The following is a 19,275-nucleotide window of genomic DNA, read 5'->3' as shown; positions in this document are numbered from 1 at the left end:
CGGAGGCTGGTGGAGTGATAAGTGAGGACAAGGGGGACCCTATTGTGTTTCTGGGAGGGAGAAGAAGGTGTGAGGGCGGATGCATGGGAGATGGGCCCTGTTGAGGGCCTTGTCAATGACTATGGGTGGAAAACCTCGGTTAAGGAAGAAGGAGGACATGTCAGAGGAACTGTTTTTGAAAGTGGCATCATCAGAACAGATGCGACGGAGGCGAAGGAACTGAGAGAATGGGATGGAATCTTTACAGGAAGCGGGGTGTGAGGAGCTGTAGTCGAGGTAGCTGTGGGAGTCGGTAGACTTGTAATGGATATTGGTGGACAGTCTATCACCAGAAATTGAGACAGAGAGGTCAAGGAAGGGAAGTGTCAGAGATGGACCACATGAAAATGACGGAGGGGTGGAAATTGGAAGCAAAATTATTAAATTTTTCCAGGTCCATATGAGAGCGTGAAGCAGCACCGAAGTAATCATCGATGGTCTGTCCACAAGCATTACCCAGACCTCCCTGTTGCTTGCCATTTCAACATGCCACCCTGCTCTCATGCCCACATGTCTATCCTTGGCTTGCTGCATTGTTCCAGTGAAGCTCAATGCAAACTGGAAGAATAGCAACTCATCTTCCGACTAGGCACTTTACAGCCTTCCGGAATGAATATTGAGTTTAACAATTTTAGATCATGAACTCTCTCCTCCATCCCCACCCCCTTTCCGATTTTCCCCCGCCTTTTTATTTTTTCCAATAATTTATGTAGATTTTTCTTTTCCCACCTATTTCCATTATTTTTAAATGTATTTCCATCCATTGTTTTATCTCTACCTTTCAGCCTTTCTTGATTCCTTCACCCCACCCCACCCCCACTAGGGCCATCTGTACCTTGCTTGTCCTGCTTTCTACCCTTAATTAGCACATTCCTTTAGATAATATCACCACCTTCAACACCTCTTTGTCCTTTTGTCTGTGACATCTTTTGGTTATCTCCACCCATCACTGGCCCTCTATCCAGCTCTTCTTGTCCCCCCACCTTAAACCAGCTTATATTTCACCCCTTTCCTATTTTTCCTTAGTTCTGTTGAAGAGTCATGCGGACTCGAAACATTAACTGTGTTCCTCTCCACAGATGCTGCCAGACCTGCTGAGTTTTTCCAGGTATTTTTGTTTTTGTTTTGGATTTACAGCATCCGCAGTTTTTTGCTTTTATCTCAGCTAATGGAAGGTGACCTCCAACTAATGTTTACAGATGATCACCCTCTAGCCCAACACAATCTTATACAAAAACTACATACAAATTGCTACTACTCCAGTCAAATAAATTGAATAAACCTGGTTAAGTATGCCAGGCAAAGGATTTGAACTTACAGCAAAGCCATAATTTCGTGAGTAGTCGGAAGAGTAGGGACATGCTATCTTGAGTGTCTGATGTAGCAGTGTATATTGGCAGACAGCCAGGTTTAAGGAGACCCCATATTCGGATCACAACCATTAGCTCTCTGAGCATGCCAAGTGAGGTACCATCTCTGAGAAAACTAAATCCTGGGCGAACTGGAGAAACCTGAAAATACAGATTCAGACATCAGTAAGACACTAACCTACACATTGGTGCTAAAAGGCAAGGTATGGTGGGGGAGAACTGTTTGTTCAAAATATATTCCTGCCAACTATTTTGTCACTAGTACATTTTTATAGAGTAAGTCTAATGCTGCCTTGGTGATCTTTGAGTATTCTTTCTTTCCCTCTGGATTGCTCTGATGACATTGTATGGGGAAGCAACCAACTCCACCCCAGATTCCCAGTGACTCTACTGGAAACAGGGAACTGTGATTTCAGACAAGCTCAAGAGCTGCTCCAGAGCCACCTGGCCTCAGGATGCTACTCAAGTTCTGTCGAAGGGTCATGGGGACTCGAAGCATCGGCTCTTTTCTTCTCCGCCGGTGCTGCCGGACCTGCTGAGTTTTTCCAGGTAATTCTGTTTTTGTTTTGGCCTCAGGATGCTATCATCTGGGAAATCTTCACTCTCAATTACTAGCAGAGTTTCTGAGAGATTGCACGTGTCCTCTGTAACTAAGGTCACTGGAACAGCTCAAAGGGATGACTTGACTCAAAAGTTTCCAGGTGATTGCTAAAACTTGATGATCAAAAAATAAGAAGGAAATACTCAATAAGTGTAAAATTTTCCTTGTATAACAGGTGGGAGTGATCTGAACAAAATGTACACACATTTGAAAATGAGTACAATGGGAAAAACTCTATTTGATTCATCAAACCCATCATTTTCAGACATAGTCAACCTCATATACCTTCAAGAAAGAGTAGTGAGACACATGTGATAGATGCATTTAAGGGGAAGCTAGAAGAAAGGAATAGAAGGAAAGGCATACAAGGTTAGGAGAAAGCTCTCGTGCATGGATTAGCTAGGCCGAATAGTTGATGTGATGTACATTCTATGCAAGTCTATGTAACCTGCTCTCCCTAGACATGGAAGCTCCTGGAATGAGGGAAAAAAGTAAAAACTGACAAATTCCCTTCTAAATCTCCAAGGAAATATAGTAAAGCTGAAACAGACCACAGTAACTCATCATATCTAATTATCCCAGATATCCTGCTACTTGCTTTCCATATGCTTTCCTTTTCCTTTAAAACATTAGAATGTACAAAGTGTTTTTCATTTGTTAGCAAGGGTAACCTAGGTGTTTGGTAGCGTAACATGACAGCCGTAGTAGTTTTAGCCATGAAAAAGTATTGGGTAAGAGCCTGTAAAGCCAAGACTGCTGGCACACTTGACATATATTAGCCTAGACAAAGGACACAGTAAAAACTAGTATAGACTAGCTCACAGTGAGTGTGAACCCAGTGATTAGAAGTAGATTGGTGTCAGTTATTAGAATGCCAAGATGAGGCAGGAGATCTACAGCACTGAGCACTTATTGTGACAGCAACTGTAGGTAATGAGATGTCAGTCACTGGAATGCCAAGGTACACAGGAGGACGGAACAGTTGATCTGAAACACTAACACCTATTGTGAGCCTATGTGACCAAGAACACATCCGCAGTCACGAAAGGACAGGGACCAACTGTATAAAAGACAATCTAACAAGTCAGAGGGCAGAGGGCTGACTTGGGTTGGACTGACAAAAACAGGCTTTCCCTGCGCTTGCTTGAATAATCGATCGTAAATCGTATTGTAGTCGACAAAGTGTGATTTCAGCGCAACAACTGGCATAGTTGGCAGGATACTTGCATCAGGTCACAAGGGCTGCATTACAAGATGAGTGAGTGTTTGAATTTACCACCCATAGGGCAGTTAGCCTGACCAGACTGATGGGGGCGAGTATCAAAAGAGTCAAATTGGAATCAGGGCGATAAAAGCGCCAGGGAGAGGGTTGGAACCGTGCTGGTGGAGCCCGAAATCACGCAGAGGTCAGAACCCAAGGGTTGGAACTGCACCGGTGGGGATTGAGAACCATGCAGAAAGGTCAGAACTCGGGGTCAGAGCTGCGCCGGTGAGGGTTGAAAACCACACAGAGGTCAGAATCCAGAAAAGGGGTGGCTGTCGCGGAGCCAACTAAAGGGAACAGGGGTTTGGATTGGGGACCAGAAGGATCCATAACTAGGTTCATTGCTGACCAGAAGAAGGTGGTAATCAAGAAAATGCAGAAGGAAGGATGGGACCCTGACGAATTCTCCGAAGAACAGAAAGCCTGGTGGAAGGGTCAAAAGAGAGAGAAAGTGCAGAACGGAGTAGTAATCTTAACAAATTAGTTCTTGGGGCAATGGTGGAGGGTGAATTTCTGAATACAGGAAGCCAAAGGGAAAGATTGGGAGGCAGTGGTAAGAATGAATCCCCACTCTCAGATAGCGAAGATAATGCCGGCTGGGGCAAGATTGAAAAGGAGGCAGCTGAATATGAAGAGGATGATCCACCCCCAATATGAGAGGGCCGAGGTAACCCAAGTCACCGCCATGCTCAGTCAAGCTAGCCCCAATGACAATATCCACAAAGAAAACTTAAGAAGGGCAGGGACCAAAGCAGGCATCTGGTAGCGGCGCAGGGCATAAGTTCTTGACCGCAGATGAGGCCCGTAGACTGTCCAAGGGGTTGGCCGAAAGTAAATAGGTGGCACTGACCCCCATAACAGGTGCCAAGACTAAGGACCACCCCCCACCCCCCCGAATGTTTGTTGAAGCACCGTTACAGGACTGGCAGTGCAATATGTTCACAGACACCGCAGCGTCCGTCTCAATTACTAATTTTAAACCTACCAGGACATCACAATATCTGGAATGGGGGGGGGACATAAATTCAGGCAAGACAGAGCAAAACTATCCTCTTAGAAATGGAAGGACTCATGATCCCCACCCAGATGTGGGTTTGTAAGACTACAGAAGGAAGCATCCTCGGGATGGACCGCCTAGGGGAATTAGGAGCTTTGAGCAATCCAGCAAATAGGAAGATTATAATGTGAGGTCCCCTTAAAAGGAACAGGGCACCAATGGTCACCTATAGTGTGGCAATGCTGGATACGGCAGACTCCTATTGCCAGTCTAAATTCTTTGGCTAGTTTTGAAAATGGAGAGGAGAGACCTATGACATATTGCTCAGAAATCATTGTGTTTAGCTTATTCAACCAAATACTGGCACCAATATGTATGGGAGACAGGATAGATGGGTTACACATTATGTTGGGACATGCATTCCTATCCAGCCCAGGCTGACACAGTGAAAGTCTTCTGTCTGCTGTGATTCAATAGGTTATGAGCTTGGGCTAGCTCAAACCAATCACTGTTATGGTTGTGGGCCCGAAATTTCTAATTCGGCACTAATCACCATTCTGCTTCGGTTGTGTTGGTATCACAGACTAACAGCTGTATTACACTAACATTTACAAACAAATGTGGTTAACAATGGGACCAGGAAATCTGTTTTTGTGATGTTGATAGAGGGATAAATACTGGCCAGGACACCGGGGATAACTCCCTTGCTCATCTTCGAAATAATGCTATGGGATCCTTTACATTCACCTAAGAAGGCAGATGGGGCCCTTGGTTTAACATCCCATCAAAAGACAGTACCTCCAACAGTGTAGCACTCACTCAGTACCGCACTGGAGTGTCAACCTTGCTTTTTCTGCTCAAGCCCTAGAGCAGGGCTTGAACACAGAACATTGTGGTTCAGAGGCAGGGTACACTGCCTGAATTTCACCTGCCAGGCCACAGTATGCATTAGTTGCAGGATACAACTAACTGAAACTTGTATAAGGGTCCAATGCATTAGGAACCCTGAACCCACTTTCTCCCCAGGTGTCAACCAACAAGGCTGTGAAATGTGTGCAAGCACAGGAATGCAGGATCAGGCCAACAGGATGTGGCGGATTTTCCCACAGGATCATCAGGTGACAACACCGCCCACCACTATTACCACTGTTCCAAGTACATCTGCGACTACTGAGCTGGAGGCTGAACAAACTGTATTACTTTGTCCGTAATTAAGTTCTGGGTCTGAGAATGGACTTGTGCTAACTAAAGACGACAATGTATTGTATGATAATGTACACCATGAACTGGTACCCGCGGTCCTAAATATGTCAGGCATCGCCTTACCCCTGTGGTGCTCGGCTAAAACCCAGGCAATGTATACGGCACTAGTAAAGCGAGTATTAAAGCAGGCAGCCCAGTATAATGGCAGGGATGCAAAGGCTCCCCCACCAAGGAAAGGATGGGGAAATTGTAGCCTGGTGAACGACGGCACCACAATATTCAATACAGGGACCTCAATTGTAAACTCAGTTGATTTGACCTCGATGGACCATAAGGTCCGCAAATTAAGCACCCAACTCAAGAAAATACTAGAGAAGGGACAGGGAGTCCAAGACGGACAACTTGATATGGACCAAGACCTGACCTGGACGGTGCAGGCCTTGGCAACCATATTGGTAGGGCATAAGCGGATTGTCACTGAATAAATTAATGAAGGGCAAAACATCTCACAGACAGCAGCCCTAAATACCTTTGAATCATGGGTGCTTGAGCAGACGTGAGAAAATCAAAGGCAAATGCAAGAGGGGAAGGTACCCCTGTGGATTACAAATGACCAACTGACCAACCTGTCCAGAAAGACAGGGGGAAGAATGAGCAGTTGTCAGCTCAGAGATTTGGTACGTGTATATCCAATTGATGCGGAGTGTGTCATGAAAAATAGTATGTTGCTTGGCACGGTCCTGGCATTCTCTGTGCTAACAGAACTGACACCAGGTAGAACGTTATACAGGGTGGAGAATATAGGGATAATTAGGGGGACTTATTATGTAAGATATCACAACATACCACCATTCGAAATAGAAATAGATAGGAACGTGATAGGTACTGCCTTAGACAGATGTGTAGGATCCTCCTCAGTAATGTGCCCCCATCGATACGAAATGGAAGAGGCCAGGTGTGGGTTTAATGCAACAGTCAATTGTACAATGGAAACTACCTGGGCTACCATGGAACCAATTCATGTTGCATACTTAGGAAAATGGAGATATTATATTACTACACCACAGCAGGAATGCCTATGCCCACTGACCAGTAACACAGTGTGTTTGCACCTGCAGATGCCAGCCCAGGTGGGGAGGGTGGAGGTGGTGGACACAGACAAGTAAGAGATGGTTAGCATGCAGATCCGAGAGGATATGAAGGGTAACCTAACACAATATATTGACCAGTTCTCCTACCCAATTCCACCTCTGCCCGAACACCTTACTGTAATACGGGAGGCAGTTCAGAGGGTGCAAAGGGCCTACTTTACACTGCAACAAAAGAGCAAGGGCATAAATAATGATATAAACCAAATAGATGATACCACTTGGTGAGAGGACTTCTGGGACTGGGACCTCAACATACATATCCACTGTGGATTAGGATCATCTCCCAAGCCTTGATTATAGCCCAGTTAGTGCTGCTGCTGTACCTGACAATCCTCAGTCTGAGGAGACAGCGAAAGGCCCACTCATTTGCCAAGGTGCCAATATGTATGGAGGAGGAAGCAATTCTGAAAAAGGGGAGCCACGGCCCAAGACAGGAGAATGTAGCCCTTAGCCAAAGGGGGGCAACCACCAGGGTGGGGTTAGGTCTATAGGGCTTAGTGCAGTCCAAATGGTATGGCAAGCTCTCTGCGAATCCAAGTCAGTGCCTGCCCAGCACAAGGAAGGCGAGGAGCAAGGATGGTGATGTCATTGGCCATTTTGGGCTCAGTCAAAGACCACTGTTAGAGCGTACAAGGTGTTTTTCATTTGTTAGCAAGGGTAACCTAAGTGTTTGCTGGTGTAGCATGACAGCCGTAGTAGGTTTAGCCATGAAAATGTCTACCGTGGGAGCCTGTAAAGCTGAGGCTACTGGGATACTTGATATATATTAACCTAGGCAAAGACCACAGCAAAAACTAATCTAGACTAGCTCTCAGCGGGTGTGAATCCAATGATTAGAAGTAGACAGGTATCAGTCATTAGAATACTAAGTAAGACGAGGCAGGAGATCTACAGCGCTTAGCACTTATTGTGACAGCAATTGCAGGTAATGAGATGTCAGTCACTGGAATGCCGAGGTACACAGGAAGATGGGACAGTTGATCTGAAACACTTCACCCCCGAACGGGTCCACGCTGCCATTTTACATGGGTGGGCCAATTAAGGCCCGCCCAGCGTGACATGGGCCCGGAAGCACTGTGCAGGCGGAGGGGAGGTGGGTTGCCTAAGTTGAGAGTGCACTCTTTCGCGCATATGCATGAGAGGGCACAGAAATCTCCCTGATGCACAGAGGTGTCCAGGGAGATAAGTTTTAAGGGTAAACAGTTTAATAAAGTGGTGAAAAAATTTTCATGACATGTCTCCTCATGTGAAACTGTCACATGAGCTGGGACACGTGCATTAATTTTAATAAAAATTTTTGTGAAAATTTAAAATCATTCACGAAACCTCATCCCACCCGCGCATGAGGTTCCATGAAAAATGTAAAGGCCACCTGGGCTCTTCACCTGCCCGCCAACCTCAAGGACAGCACAGGTAATTGCTTAAGTGGCTTTTTAAATGGCTTTAATAGGTCTTTGACAGTTTGGCAGGCATGCAGCTGACTTGGCTGTGCGCCCGCCCAACTGAAAATCTAAATGACGTGTGGTGACGTTGGGACGCACGCCCGACATCACCCTGCGTCATCTTACTCCCCTGCTTGCCGAGCCAAAGATTCTGCCATAAGCAAAGTATAGGAATGGCAGGTTTTTTTCGAAAGAAAAGTATGTACAAAATTTGGAATACAGTAAAGGTCGATATAAAGTGAGTAAAAGTAATGCTGCACCATAACAGAATAACTTTTACCAAAGCAGCAAAATAAATCATTGGTTCATCCGTCTTGATTCATAATTGCAAGAACGGTTTAATTTGGTTAATGCTCGTTGCTGGCAGTGCTGTATTGAGGGAATGTCTGTTGAGAACAGAAATCTCTCAAACAATTAAAAAAAAAATCAAATTAAGAGGCTGAAGATCTGTATAATGAACTGAAATAATTTAGCAAAATTGTTGGTGATGGCGATTAATTGGACAATGTATCCTTTAGTCTTTAAAGGAGATGACTTCTGAAAAATTTGGATAAAAATTTCTCTTCCTTGGCACAAGGTCTTTCTATTTTGGCAAAAATATTTTGAGATGCACAGTTCTAAGTTAGGGCTTTACTCACCTGATTAGGCAAACTAGCCAGGAGGTATAGCACAAAGTCTCCAACCCATTGTATGAGCTGTTGCAGTGACTGTAACACCCATGCATCCAGGACAAACTCTTCAGTTTTCAGATTTATCATAACTTTATCAATATCTGAAAGAAAGCATCAGTTAGACCCTTTAAACAGCTGGTCACTCACAGCATTTATTGCCCATTTATAATAGCTCTTAAGGAGGTGGTGGGGTCTTGCAGGTGCTGCTGTTCCTTAATACCTGCTGCACTTACTCATCAAGGCAGTAGAGGTTGCAGGTTTGGAAGATGCTGTCAGAGTAGCCTCGGTGAGATGCTACAGTGAATCCAGTAGATGGTACAAACTGCTGTCACTGTGTGCCAGTCGTAGAGGAGTGAATGCTGGAACATAGGAGCAGGAGTAGACCATTCAGCCTGTTGAGCCTGCTCCACCATTCAATTACATCATGGTTGATCATCTACCCCAATGCTACTTTCCTGCGCTACCCCGATATCCTTTAATATTATTAGTATTCATAAATCTAATGACTTCTGTCTTGAACATGCTCCATAAGGTGGTAGCTGGCAATCAAGTAAGTTGCTTTGTTCCTCAACTTTCTAAATTCCAGGGAATACAACCCTTGTTTGTGTAATCTCCCCTCCTAATTTAATCTTTGGAGCCTAGAAATTATCTGATTAAGCTATATTCCACTCTCTCCAAGGCCAATATATCATTCTTAAGGTGTGAGGTCGAGAACTGCTCACAGTACTCCAGATGTGATATAACCTGGGATTTTTATAATTGAAGCATGACTTCTAAGCCCTTGTAATCTGTCCTCTAGATAAAAAGATCAGCTTTCCATTTGACTTTTTGATTATTTTCTGTAGTTCTTCATGATATTTTAATGATCTACAGACTTGGACCACTACACTCTCTTTGGTCTGCCACTGTTTCTAGCTTTTCTCCATTTAGAAAGTGTTATGTTCTATCCTTTTCAGGTCCAAAGTGAATGGCTTCACATTTGCGTACATCAAAATTCATTTGCCACTTTTACCCAACCAATTTATCGATATGCTTCCATCTTTATTGCTTACAATGCTACCAATCTTTGTCTCATCAACAAATTAGATATGTGGCTTCCTATTCCATCATCTAAGTTGTTAATAAATACAATGAATAGTTGAGACTTCTGCCAATTAGCTGCCCATTTATCCCTACACTCAGTTCCTTGCCGCTCAGCCAATTTCCTATTCAGGTCAAAACTTTGCCTCTAATTCCATCAGTTTCAGCACTAGTTAACAGCCTCTTGTGACAGACTTGATCAAATACCTTCTGGTAATCCATATAAATAATAACTATTGATATTCTCATGTCCACTACTTCCATCATCCCTTCAAAAAATTCAATCAAGTCCATCAGGTATGACCTATCCTTCATGTTGCATTTTGATCGACTGAAAATGTTCAAGGTGTTCGGTTACTCTATCCTTAATTATATATTCAAGCAAGTTCTCCACAATAGATGTTGGACTAATTTTGTCTATAATTTCCCAGTTTCCCTCTCTGCCTTTTCTTAAACAACAGAGTGACATGTACAATTTTCCAATCTAAAGGAACAATTCCCAAACCAGGACAAGTTGGGAAGATTATAGCAAGGACACATGCAATGTTCTCGCCTACTTTCTTTCAAACTTTGGGATGGAAGTAAGTTGGTCCTGGAAATTTGTCACTGTATATCATTCCTATCTTCATTACTGTTATTTTGCTTATGTAAATATAGTTATTTCCCAGTCCTGATTCAATATTAGTTTCCTTGGGATGTCTGATATGGTGAGCTCATCAGTTCCTTACTTACACTGACAATGTTCCACTACCCCATTTAGACATAATTTTCCAAGGAGTATATGCCCTCCTTATTCTTTCTACCAAATGTATTACCTTGTATCTAACTATATTGAAGCCAATTCAACATTCTTGTTTAAAGTCCATTATACATTCTGTCCCAGTTCTCCTCTATATTAACTAGACCCCAATTTGCTGTCTTCTGCAAATTTTGAAACTATTTCCAATTCTCAAATCCAAATTGTTTATGCAAGTGATGACCAACAGTGATCACAACACCAATCGTTGATTATTAATTCCCATCATTTGACAATTCAAGTAACTACCTTTAAACCGTATTCTGTTTTGTTTTGTTGCCAGTTTTCTATCCATTCTGCTACTTGTCATGTGGCTCCACACCCTCTGACCTGAGGTTTAAGAGGAATGCCTAAATAAATATCACATCGGTGCTCTTGTTAAAAAGCATACCTTCCAGTCACAAAAACAGAGGCCAGTATAGATACTTCCCTACTGTTTTTCATAATTGGCTAGAGAAGTACAACACAAGATCAATTGGCTTTTGGCAACAAAATAAAACCCCTGATATGAGTTAATAGAGTTCAATATTTAACAAGATGGAGCACTGATTAATAGTTAAACACTATTCATGCATACTGATTTTGTTGGGACTCACCTTTATTTTATCAATTTTTTTTTATTCATTCACGGGATGTGGGCTTCGCTGGCTAGGCCAGCGTTTATTGCCCATCCCTACTTGCCCTTGAGAAGGTGGTGGTGAGTTGCCTTCTTGAACTGCTGCAGTCCGCAGGGTGTAGGTACACCCACAGTGCTGTTAGGAAGGGAGTTTCAGGATTTTGACTCCGCGACAGTGAAGGAACGGCAATATATTTCCAAGTCAGGATGGTGAGTTACTTGGAGGGGAATCTCTAGGTGGTGGTATTCCCATCGATCTTGTCCTTCTAGATGGCAGTGGTCATGGGTTTGGAAGGTGCTGTCTAAGGAGCCTTGGTGAATTCCTGCAGTGCATCTTGTAGATGGTACACACTGCTGCTACTCTGCATCAGTAGTGGAGGGAGTGAATGTTTGTGAATGTAGTGCCAATTAAGCGGGCTGCTTTGTACTGGACGGTGTCAAGCTTCTTGAGTGTTGTGGGAGCTGCACTCATCCAGGCAAGTGGGGGGTATTCCATTACACTCCTGACTTGTGCCTTATAGATGGTGGACAGGTTTTGGGGAGCCAGGAGGTGAGTGGCTCGTCGCAGAATTGCTAGCCTCTTGTAGCCACAGTATTTATATGGCTAGTCCAGTTCAGTTTCTGGTCAATGGTAACCCCCAGGATGTTGATAATGGGGGATTCAGTAATGGTAATGCTATTGCACATCAAGAAGTGTTGGTTGGGTTCTCTCTTGTTGGAGATAGTCATTGCCTAACACTTGTGTGGCGCAAATGTTACTTGCCACTTGTCAGCCCAAGCCTGGATATTGTCCTAGTCTTGCTGCATTTGGACATGGACTGCTTCGGTATCTGACAAGTCATGAATGGTGCTGAACATTGTGTAATCATCAGCGAACATCCCCACTTCTGACCTTATGATGGAAGGAAGGTCATTGATGAAGCAGCTGAAGATGGTTGGGCCTAGGATACTACTCTGAAAACTCCTGCAGCGACGTCTTGGATTGAGATGACTGACCTCCAACGACCACAACCATCTTCCTTTGTGCTAGGTATGATTTCAACCAACAGAGTTTTCCCTGATTGCCATTGACTCCAGTTTTGCTAGGGCTCTCGATGCCACACTTGGTCAAATGCTGCCTTGATGTCAAGGGCAGTTACTCTCAACTCACCTCAGAAGTCCAGCTCTATTGTCCATGTTTGAACCAAGGCTGTAATGAGGTCAGGAGCTGAGTGGCCCTGGCGGAACCCAAACTGGATATTAGTGAGCAGGTTATTGCTAAGTAAGTGCCGCTTAATAGCATTGTTGATGACCCCTTCCATTATTTTACCAATGATTGAGTGTAGGCTGATGGTAATTGGCCGGGTTGGATTTGTCCTGCTTTGTGTGTATAGGACATACCTGGGTAATTCTCCACATAGCTGGGTAAATGCAAGTGTTGTAGCTGTACTAGAACAGCTTGGCTAGGAAAGCAGCAAGTTCTGGAGCACAAGTCTTCAGTATTATTGTTGGAATATTGTCAGGGCCTATAGCCTTTGCAGTATACAGTGCCTTCTGCCGTTTCTTGATATCATGTGGAGCGAATCGAATTGGCTGAAGACTGGCATCTGTGATGCCGGGGACCTCTGGAGGAGGCAGAGATGGATCATCCACTCAGCAATTCTGACTGAAGATTGTTGCGAATGTTTCAGCCTTATCTTTGCACTGCTGTGCTGGGCTCCTCCATGATTGAGGATGGGGATATTTGTGGAGCTTCCTCCTCCAGTGAGTTAATTGTCCACTACCATTCATGACTGGATGTGGCAAGACTGCAGAGCTTAGATCTGATCCATTGGTTGTGGGATTGCTTTGTTCTGTCTATCACTTGCTGCTTATGCTGTTATAACTTCACCAGGTTGACACCTCATTTTTAGATATTCCTGATGCTGCTCCTGGCATGGCCTCCTGCACTCTTCATTGAACCAGGGTTGATTCCCTGGCTTGATGGTAATGATAGGGTGGGGGATATGCTTGGCCATGTTGTTACAGAACACACATGATGGAGGGTATCCTCAATGTGAAGGCAGGACTTTGTCTCCACAATGACTGTGCAGTGGTCACTCCCACTGTCCTGGGCAGATGCATCTGCAGCAGACAGGTTGGTGAGGGTGAGGTCAAGTATGTTTTTCCTTCTTGTTGGTTCCCTCACCACCTGCTGCAGACACACTCTAGCAGCTATGTCCTTTAGGGCTTGGCCAGCTCAGTCAGTAGTGGTGCTACTGCGCCAGTCTTGGTGATGGACATCGAAGTCCCCAACCCAGAGTACATTTTGCACCCTTGCCACCCTCAGTGCTTCCTCCAAGTGATGTTCAACATGGAGGAACACTGATTCATCAGCTGAGGGAGGGCAGTACATGATAATCAGCAAGAGCTTTCCTTGCCCATGTTTGACCTGATGCCATGAGACTGCATGGGGTCCTTAGTCCATGTTGAGGATTCCCAGGGCAACTCCCTCCCGACTGTATACCACTGCGCCACCACCTCTGCTGGGCCTGTCCTGCTGGCAGGACAGGACATACCCAGGGATGGAGATGGAGGATAAAAACAAAAAAACTGCGGATGCTGGAAATCCAAAACAAAAACAGAATTACCTGGAAAAACTCAGCAGGTCTGGCAGCATCAGCGGAGAAGAAAAGAGTTGACGTTTCGAGTCCTCATGAGGACTCGAAACGTCAACTCTTTTCTTCTCCGCCGATGCTGCCAGACCTGCTGAGTTTTTCCAGGTAATTCTGTTTTTGTTATGGAGATGGAGGAGTCTGGGACATTATCTGTAAGGTATGATTCCATGAGGGTGACTATATCAGGCTTTTGCTTGACTAGTTTGTGAGACAGCTCTCCCAATTTTGGCACTAGCTCCCAGATGTTAGTAAGGAGGACTTTTGTAGGGTCAACAGGGCTGCGATTACCGTTGTTGTTTTTGATGCCTAGGTCAATGCCGGGAGGTTTGTCCAGTTTCATTCCTTTTTTGTAACATTGTAGCGGTTTGTTACAACTGAGTGGCTTGCTTGTCCATTTCAGGGGGCATTTAAGAGTCAACCACATTGTCGTGGGTCTGAAGTCTCATGTGGACCAGACCAGGTAAGGATGACAGATTTCCTTCCCTAAAGGACATTAGTGAACCAGATGGGTTTTTACAACAATCGAAAATGGTTTCATGGTCATCATCAGACTTTTAATTTCAGATTTTTATTGAATTCAAATTCTACCATCTGCCGTGGAGGGATTCAAACCCGGGTCCCCAGCGCATTACCCTGGGTCTCTGGATTACTAGTCCAGCGACAATACCACTTCCTCCGTAAATAGCCCAACTTTTAAGGGATTCTCCAAAAATTTTGGAAAAGTAAACCAGGGCCCGGATCTTCCAGTCTCTGGATCATCAGAGACTGGATGTACCTGAGAAGATGTGCTACAGGACCCCCTGGGAGCCCCAATGCACCGACTCTGAAAATTTCCCAGAAAGTCTGAATTTCCAATGGGCAACTCCACTGCTCCTTCTGAAAACGCCTTCAACCTAGAGTTAGAGTTGGAAACTTTGGACGGTTCTGACTTACCCGAATAGTTATCCAGAAACATCAGACATAAAAATCCAGCCAGGTAACTATACAACTGATACCTCCAAGTCTCCCCTTCAACTATCCCACCTCCCCCGCCACCTGACCTGACTAGCCCCCACCTGACAACCCCTCCCAACACGACTACCCCCTGACCCACCCACCACCCTATCCAGCTGCCACCTACCCACCTGCCACCCCACTACTGTACCCAGTTGCCACCCTACCACTGCACCCACCTGCCATCCTATCCATCTACCACCTTACCCCCTTACTCACTTTCCTCACTCACTTACCTTCTCTCCTTAGCTTTTCAAATAAGCTTTGGGACAAACTTGACTTACCAGAATAAGGCTGCTAGTGCCACAAAAAGGGGGCATGGCTTCTGCCCAAATTCTTTTCGCTGATGTCTCCAAGGTTTCCTGTGCTAACTGAGTTCTGCAGGATCCTCCATCAGAATATTGCCCAGCAAAATCAGAGGAAAGCAAATGGGTATTTTTTGTCTGATCAGGGTCAGAAATAGGAGCTCTGATCCTGATTGGGGGATTTGGGCCAGGAGTAAAAATTTAGTTTGTTTTAAACTACCAACTCTGTCAAATCAAGATATGGAACACATCATATCTTGCCAGCATTTTCCTGCACAAGCCAAATACAGGTAAAAACCAGCAACCTCAGGATTGAGACCATGCTGGATTTCAGATCTTACTGGTTTATAGAAAAAATACTGGAACCTTAATTCAACGAATAGGGGACACATGAAATCAAGAGAATAAGTTCCTTAAGTGTTTTCTATCCATCTGAGCTCCTAGCCTTTCCAGAACAGTTTCCTATCAAGCAACTTCACATGTCTTTTCTATTATTGCTCACAAAGTTGGATCTGACATATTGGGGGTATAAGCTGGCTATTTGTGACATGATTACTTTAACTTCATTGTTCTGCACAGTGTATCACTACCTGTATCAAAACTTGATTTTTTTTAACCTGCACAGACCATAAGACTTAGGAGCAGAAGTGGGCCACTCAGCCCACTGAGTCTGCTCTGCCACTCAATGAGATCATGGGTGATCTGATAATCCTCAACTCCACTTTCCTGCCTTTTCCCCATAACCCTTGATTCCCTTACTGATTAAAAGTCTGTCTATCTTAGCCTTGAAGATACTTAACGACCGAGGCTCTACCGCCCGCTGTGGTAAAGAATTCCACAGATTCACTATCCACAAAGGAGGAATTCCTCTCTGTCTTAAATGGGTGACCCCTTACTCTGAGACTATGCCTTCTGGTCCTAGACTCTCCCACAAGGAAAAACAACCTCTCAGCATCTACCCTATCAAGCCCCCTAAAAATCTTACATGTTTCAATAAGGTCACCTCTCATTCTTCTAAACTCCAATGAGTACAGGCCCAACCTACTCAATCTCTCCTCATAAGAAAATCTCTCCATACCCGGGACCAACCTAGCGAACCTTCTCTGGACTGCCTCCAATGCCAGCATATCTTTCCTTAGATAAAGGGACCAAATCTGTTCACAGTATTCGAGGTATGGTCTAACTAGTACCTTTTATAGTTTTAGCAAGACTTCCCTATTTTTATACTCCATCCCCTTTGAAATAAAGGCCAACATTCCAGTTGCCTTCTCTACTATCTGCTGAACTTGTACATTAGCTTTTTGTGATTCATAAACAAGGACCCCCAAATCCCTCTGTGCTGCAGTCTTTCTCCATTTAAATAATATTCAGCTCCTCTATTCTTCCTGCCAAAGTACATAACCTCACATTTTCCCACGTTATACTCTATCTGCCAAGTTTTTGCCAACTCACTTAACCTGTCAATATCCCTCTGTAGACTATGTGTCACCCTCACCACTTGCTTTCCCACCTATTTTTGTGTCATCCGTAAACTTGGTGATAGCACCTTCATTCACTTCCCCCATCCAAGTCATTAATATATATTGTAAATAATTGTGGCCCAGCACTGATCCTTGTGGCCCTCCAGTTACAGGTTGCCATCCTGAACGTGTTCCCCTTATCCCAATTCTGTCTTTTATTAGTTAGCCAATCCTTTATCCATGATAATATACCATTCCCAACACAATGGGCTCTTATCTTATTAAGTAGCCTTATGTGTGGCCATTTATCAAACACTTTTTGGAAATCCAAATATATTACATCTATTGGTTCCCCTTTATCTATCCTGCTTGTTACCTCCTCAAAGAATTCTAATAAATTTGTCAGGCATGATTTACCCTTCATGAAACCATGCTGACTCTGCTTGATGATATTATGTATTTTTAAATGCCTTGCTATTACATCCTTTACAATAGAAAAGTTAAAGCTAACTGGCCTATAGTTACCTGCTTTTTGTCTCCCTCCTTTTTTGAATAAGGGTGTTACATTGGCAGTTTTCCAGTCCTCTGGGCCTTTTCCAGAGCCTAAGGATTCTTGGAAGATTACTACCAGTGCATCCACTATCTCTGTAGCTACTTCCTTTAATATCCTAGGACATTAAGAGTTATTCATTTTTTTAGCCATTGGGGTGGGTTTGGGTGCTCTTCTGCAAGTTGAGCGATTGGTTTTGGGTCAGGCGGATCAGGCTGAGCTCAGTCAGATAGGGTCAAGAGTTGCTAAGCCACTCAGAGAACAGGATACGTCAAGCTCACAAAACAGATAGCTATTTTGCATGCCACTGCGCCGAAGCAGAAAATCCATGAACAAACCAGTAAGTTCTTTCTTCATTTAATGGACTCAAAATTCTTGCTCGCTTTAAAAAATATCTGGTTTTTGGAAATGGCTCATTTTTGGATAGCTGGATTTGAGGTACTCTACTGTAGTAACTCTTATCTTGCTGCGATGACAACATGCTGACAGAGAAAACAGTTCGGAACAATTGCAAAAAAAAACCCTCACCTTTCCCAACAGCAATTTTCTACAAATTTAATTTCCCATATAAGCATAATTTTGTCTAATTAACATCTATTGAAGTGATAATTTTGAATAGACACTCAGATCTATAGACTGTGTTGCAAAACTCTGGTACGCAATTCATATGTTTTAGAATATAACTTTTAGGTTGCAGGTTAAAGTATTAAAAAAAAGATAAATGTCCTTTAGGGAAGGAAATCTGCTGTCCTTACCTGGTCTGGCCTACGTGTTACTCCAGACCCAGAGCAATGTGGTTGACTCTTAACTGCCCTCTAAACAAGGGCAATTAGTGATGGACAATAAATGCTGGCCTAGCCAGCAAAGCCCACATCTCATCTCATGAATGAATAAAAAAAAAAATCTGCTTGAGAAATTAGTAATAACTCTTACATAAATGCAAGTTAAATATGTCTGGGTCTATGAAACTTAAAAGGTAACCTACGGGCAGAATTTCACCCATGTTGGGCGGGTTCAGCGGTCCATCCAGCGTGAAATGCGAGCGGCAGCGTACAGTGCTGTGTGGAAGAGGGTAGTGCGAGCCGGGCAAGCGTGACCTTCGCACATGTGCGCTTTTCATTCTCCCTAGGGCACAGAGCTGCCTCAGGAAGATGATGAAGTGTTATAAATAAAGAAAATGAAAATGTAATAAAACATGTCCCCTTATGTGACTCTGTCACATGAGCAGGGACGTTATAAATTAAGTTTTAAAATTTTTATTTAATTTTTATTTGCTTTAGGAAACCTCATTCTGCCTGTGGGTGTGTCATTTGAAAAAGAGCGCAGAGAGCGAGGGGAGGTCTGTTGAAAAAGAGCACGGAGGTTGAAGGGAGGTCAGTTGAAAAAGAGCACGGAGCTTGAAGGGAGGTAATTTGAAAAAGAGCGCGGAGAGGAAGGGGAGGTCAGTTGAAAAAGAGCGCGGAAAGCGAGGGCAGTCAATTGCTCCGAATGCAGAATGTGGGAAAGTCAGGGACCGCATAATTGTCCCTGATGACTACACCTACAAAAGGTGCATCCAATTGCAGCTCCTGAGAAACCGAGTTAGGGAACTGGAGCTGGAGCTGGATGAACTTCGGATCATTCGGGAGGCAGAGGCAGTAATAGACAGGAGTTTCAGGGAGACAGTCACTCCTAAAGGTCAGGAGGCAGGCAGCTGGGTGAATGTCAGGAGAGGGAAGGGGAATAAACAGAAAGAGCAGAGCACCCCTGTGGCCGTTCACATTAACAATAAGTATACTGTTGGTGGGGACGACCTACCAGGAACAAGTTGTAGTGGTCGCGTCTCTGGCACCGAGGCTGGACCCTCAGCTCAGAAAGGAGGGAGGAAAAAGAGGAGAGGAGTAGTGATAGGGAATTCGATAGTTAGGGAGACAGATAGGAGGTTCTGTGGGAGAGATCAAGAATCCCGGAGGGTCTGTTGCCTCCCTGGTGCCAGGGTCCGCGATATCTCAGATCGAGTTCTCAATATTCTCAGGAGGGAGGGTGAGCAGCTAGATGTCGTGGTCCATGTAGGGACCAATGATGTGGATAGGAAGGAGGAGGAGGTCCTGCAAAGAGAGTT

At 44.3% G+C, this 19,275-nt stretch overlaps 1 protein-coding gene across 4 annotated transcripts in view; it reads right to left on the bottom strand.

The window, feature by feature from the left end:
* med16 (mediator complex subunit 16) overlaps positions 1 to 19,275 on the bottom strand; it is a 59,609-nt gene that overhangs the window by 6,915 nt on the left and 33,419 nt on the right. For all 4 annotated transcript variants that reach the window (XR_005945094.1, XM_041204056.1, XM_041204054.1 and 1 more), the window contains exons 11-12: positions 8,706 to 8,839; positions 1,358 to 1,550 (exon numbers count right to left, since the gene is read on the bottom strand). Coding sequence is in view for 3 of the 4 variants with exons in the window: in XM_041204056.1 (XP_041059990.1) it covers positions 1,358 to 1,550; positions 8,706 to 8,839 (327 nt within the window). In the remaining variant the exon portion in view is untranslated. The remainder of the gene's footprint in view (positions 1 to 1,357; positions 1,551 to 8,705; positions 8,840 to 19,275) is intronic.

This window comes from Carcharodon carcharias, chromosome 14, assembly GCF_017639515.1.
Source record: "Carcharodon carcharias isolate sCarCar2 chromosome 14, sCarCar2.pri, whole genome shotgun sequence".
Lineage (NCBI taxonomy): Eukaryota > Metazoa > Chordata > Chondrichthyes > Lamniformes > Lamnidae > Carcharodon > Carcharodon carcharias.
This window is presented reverse-complemented; position numbering and strand designations above follow the sequence as displayed.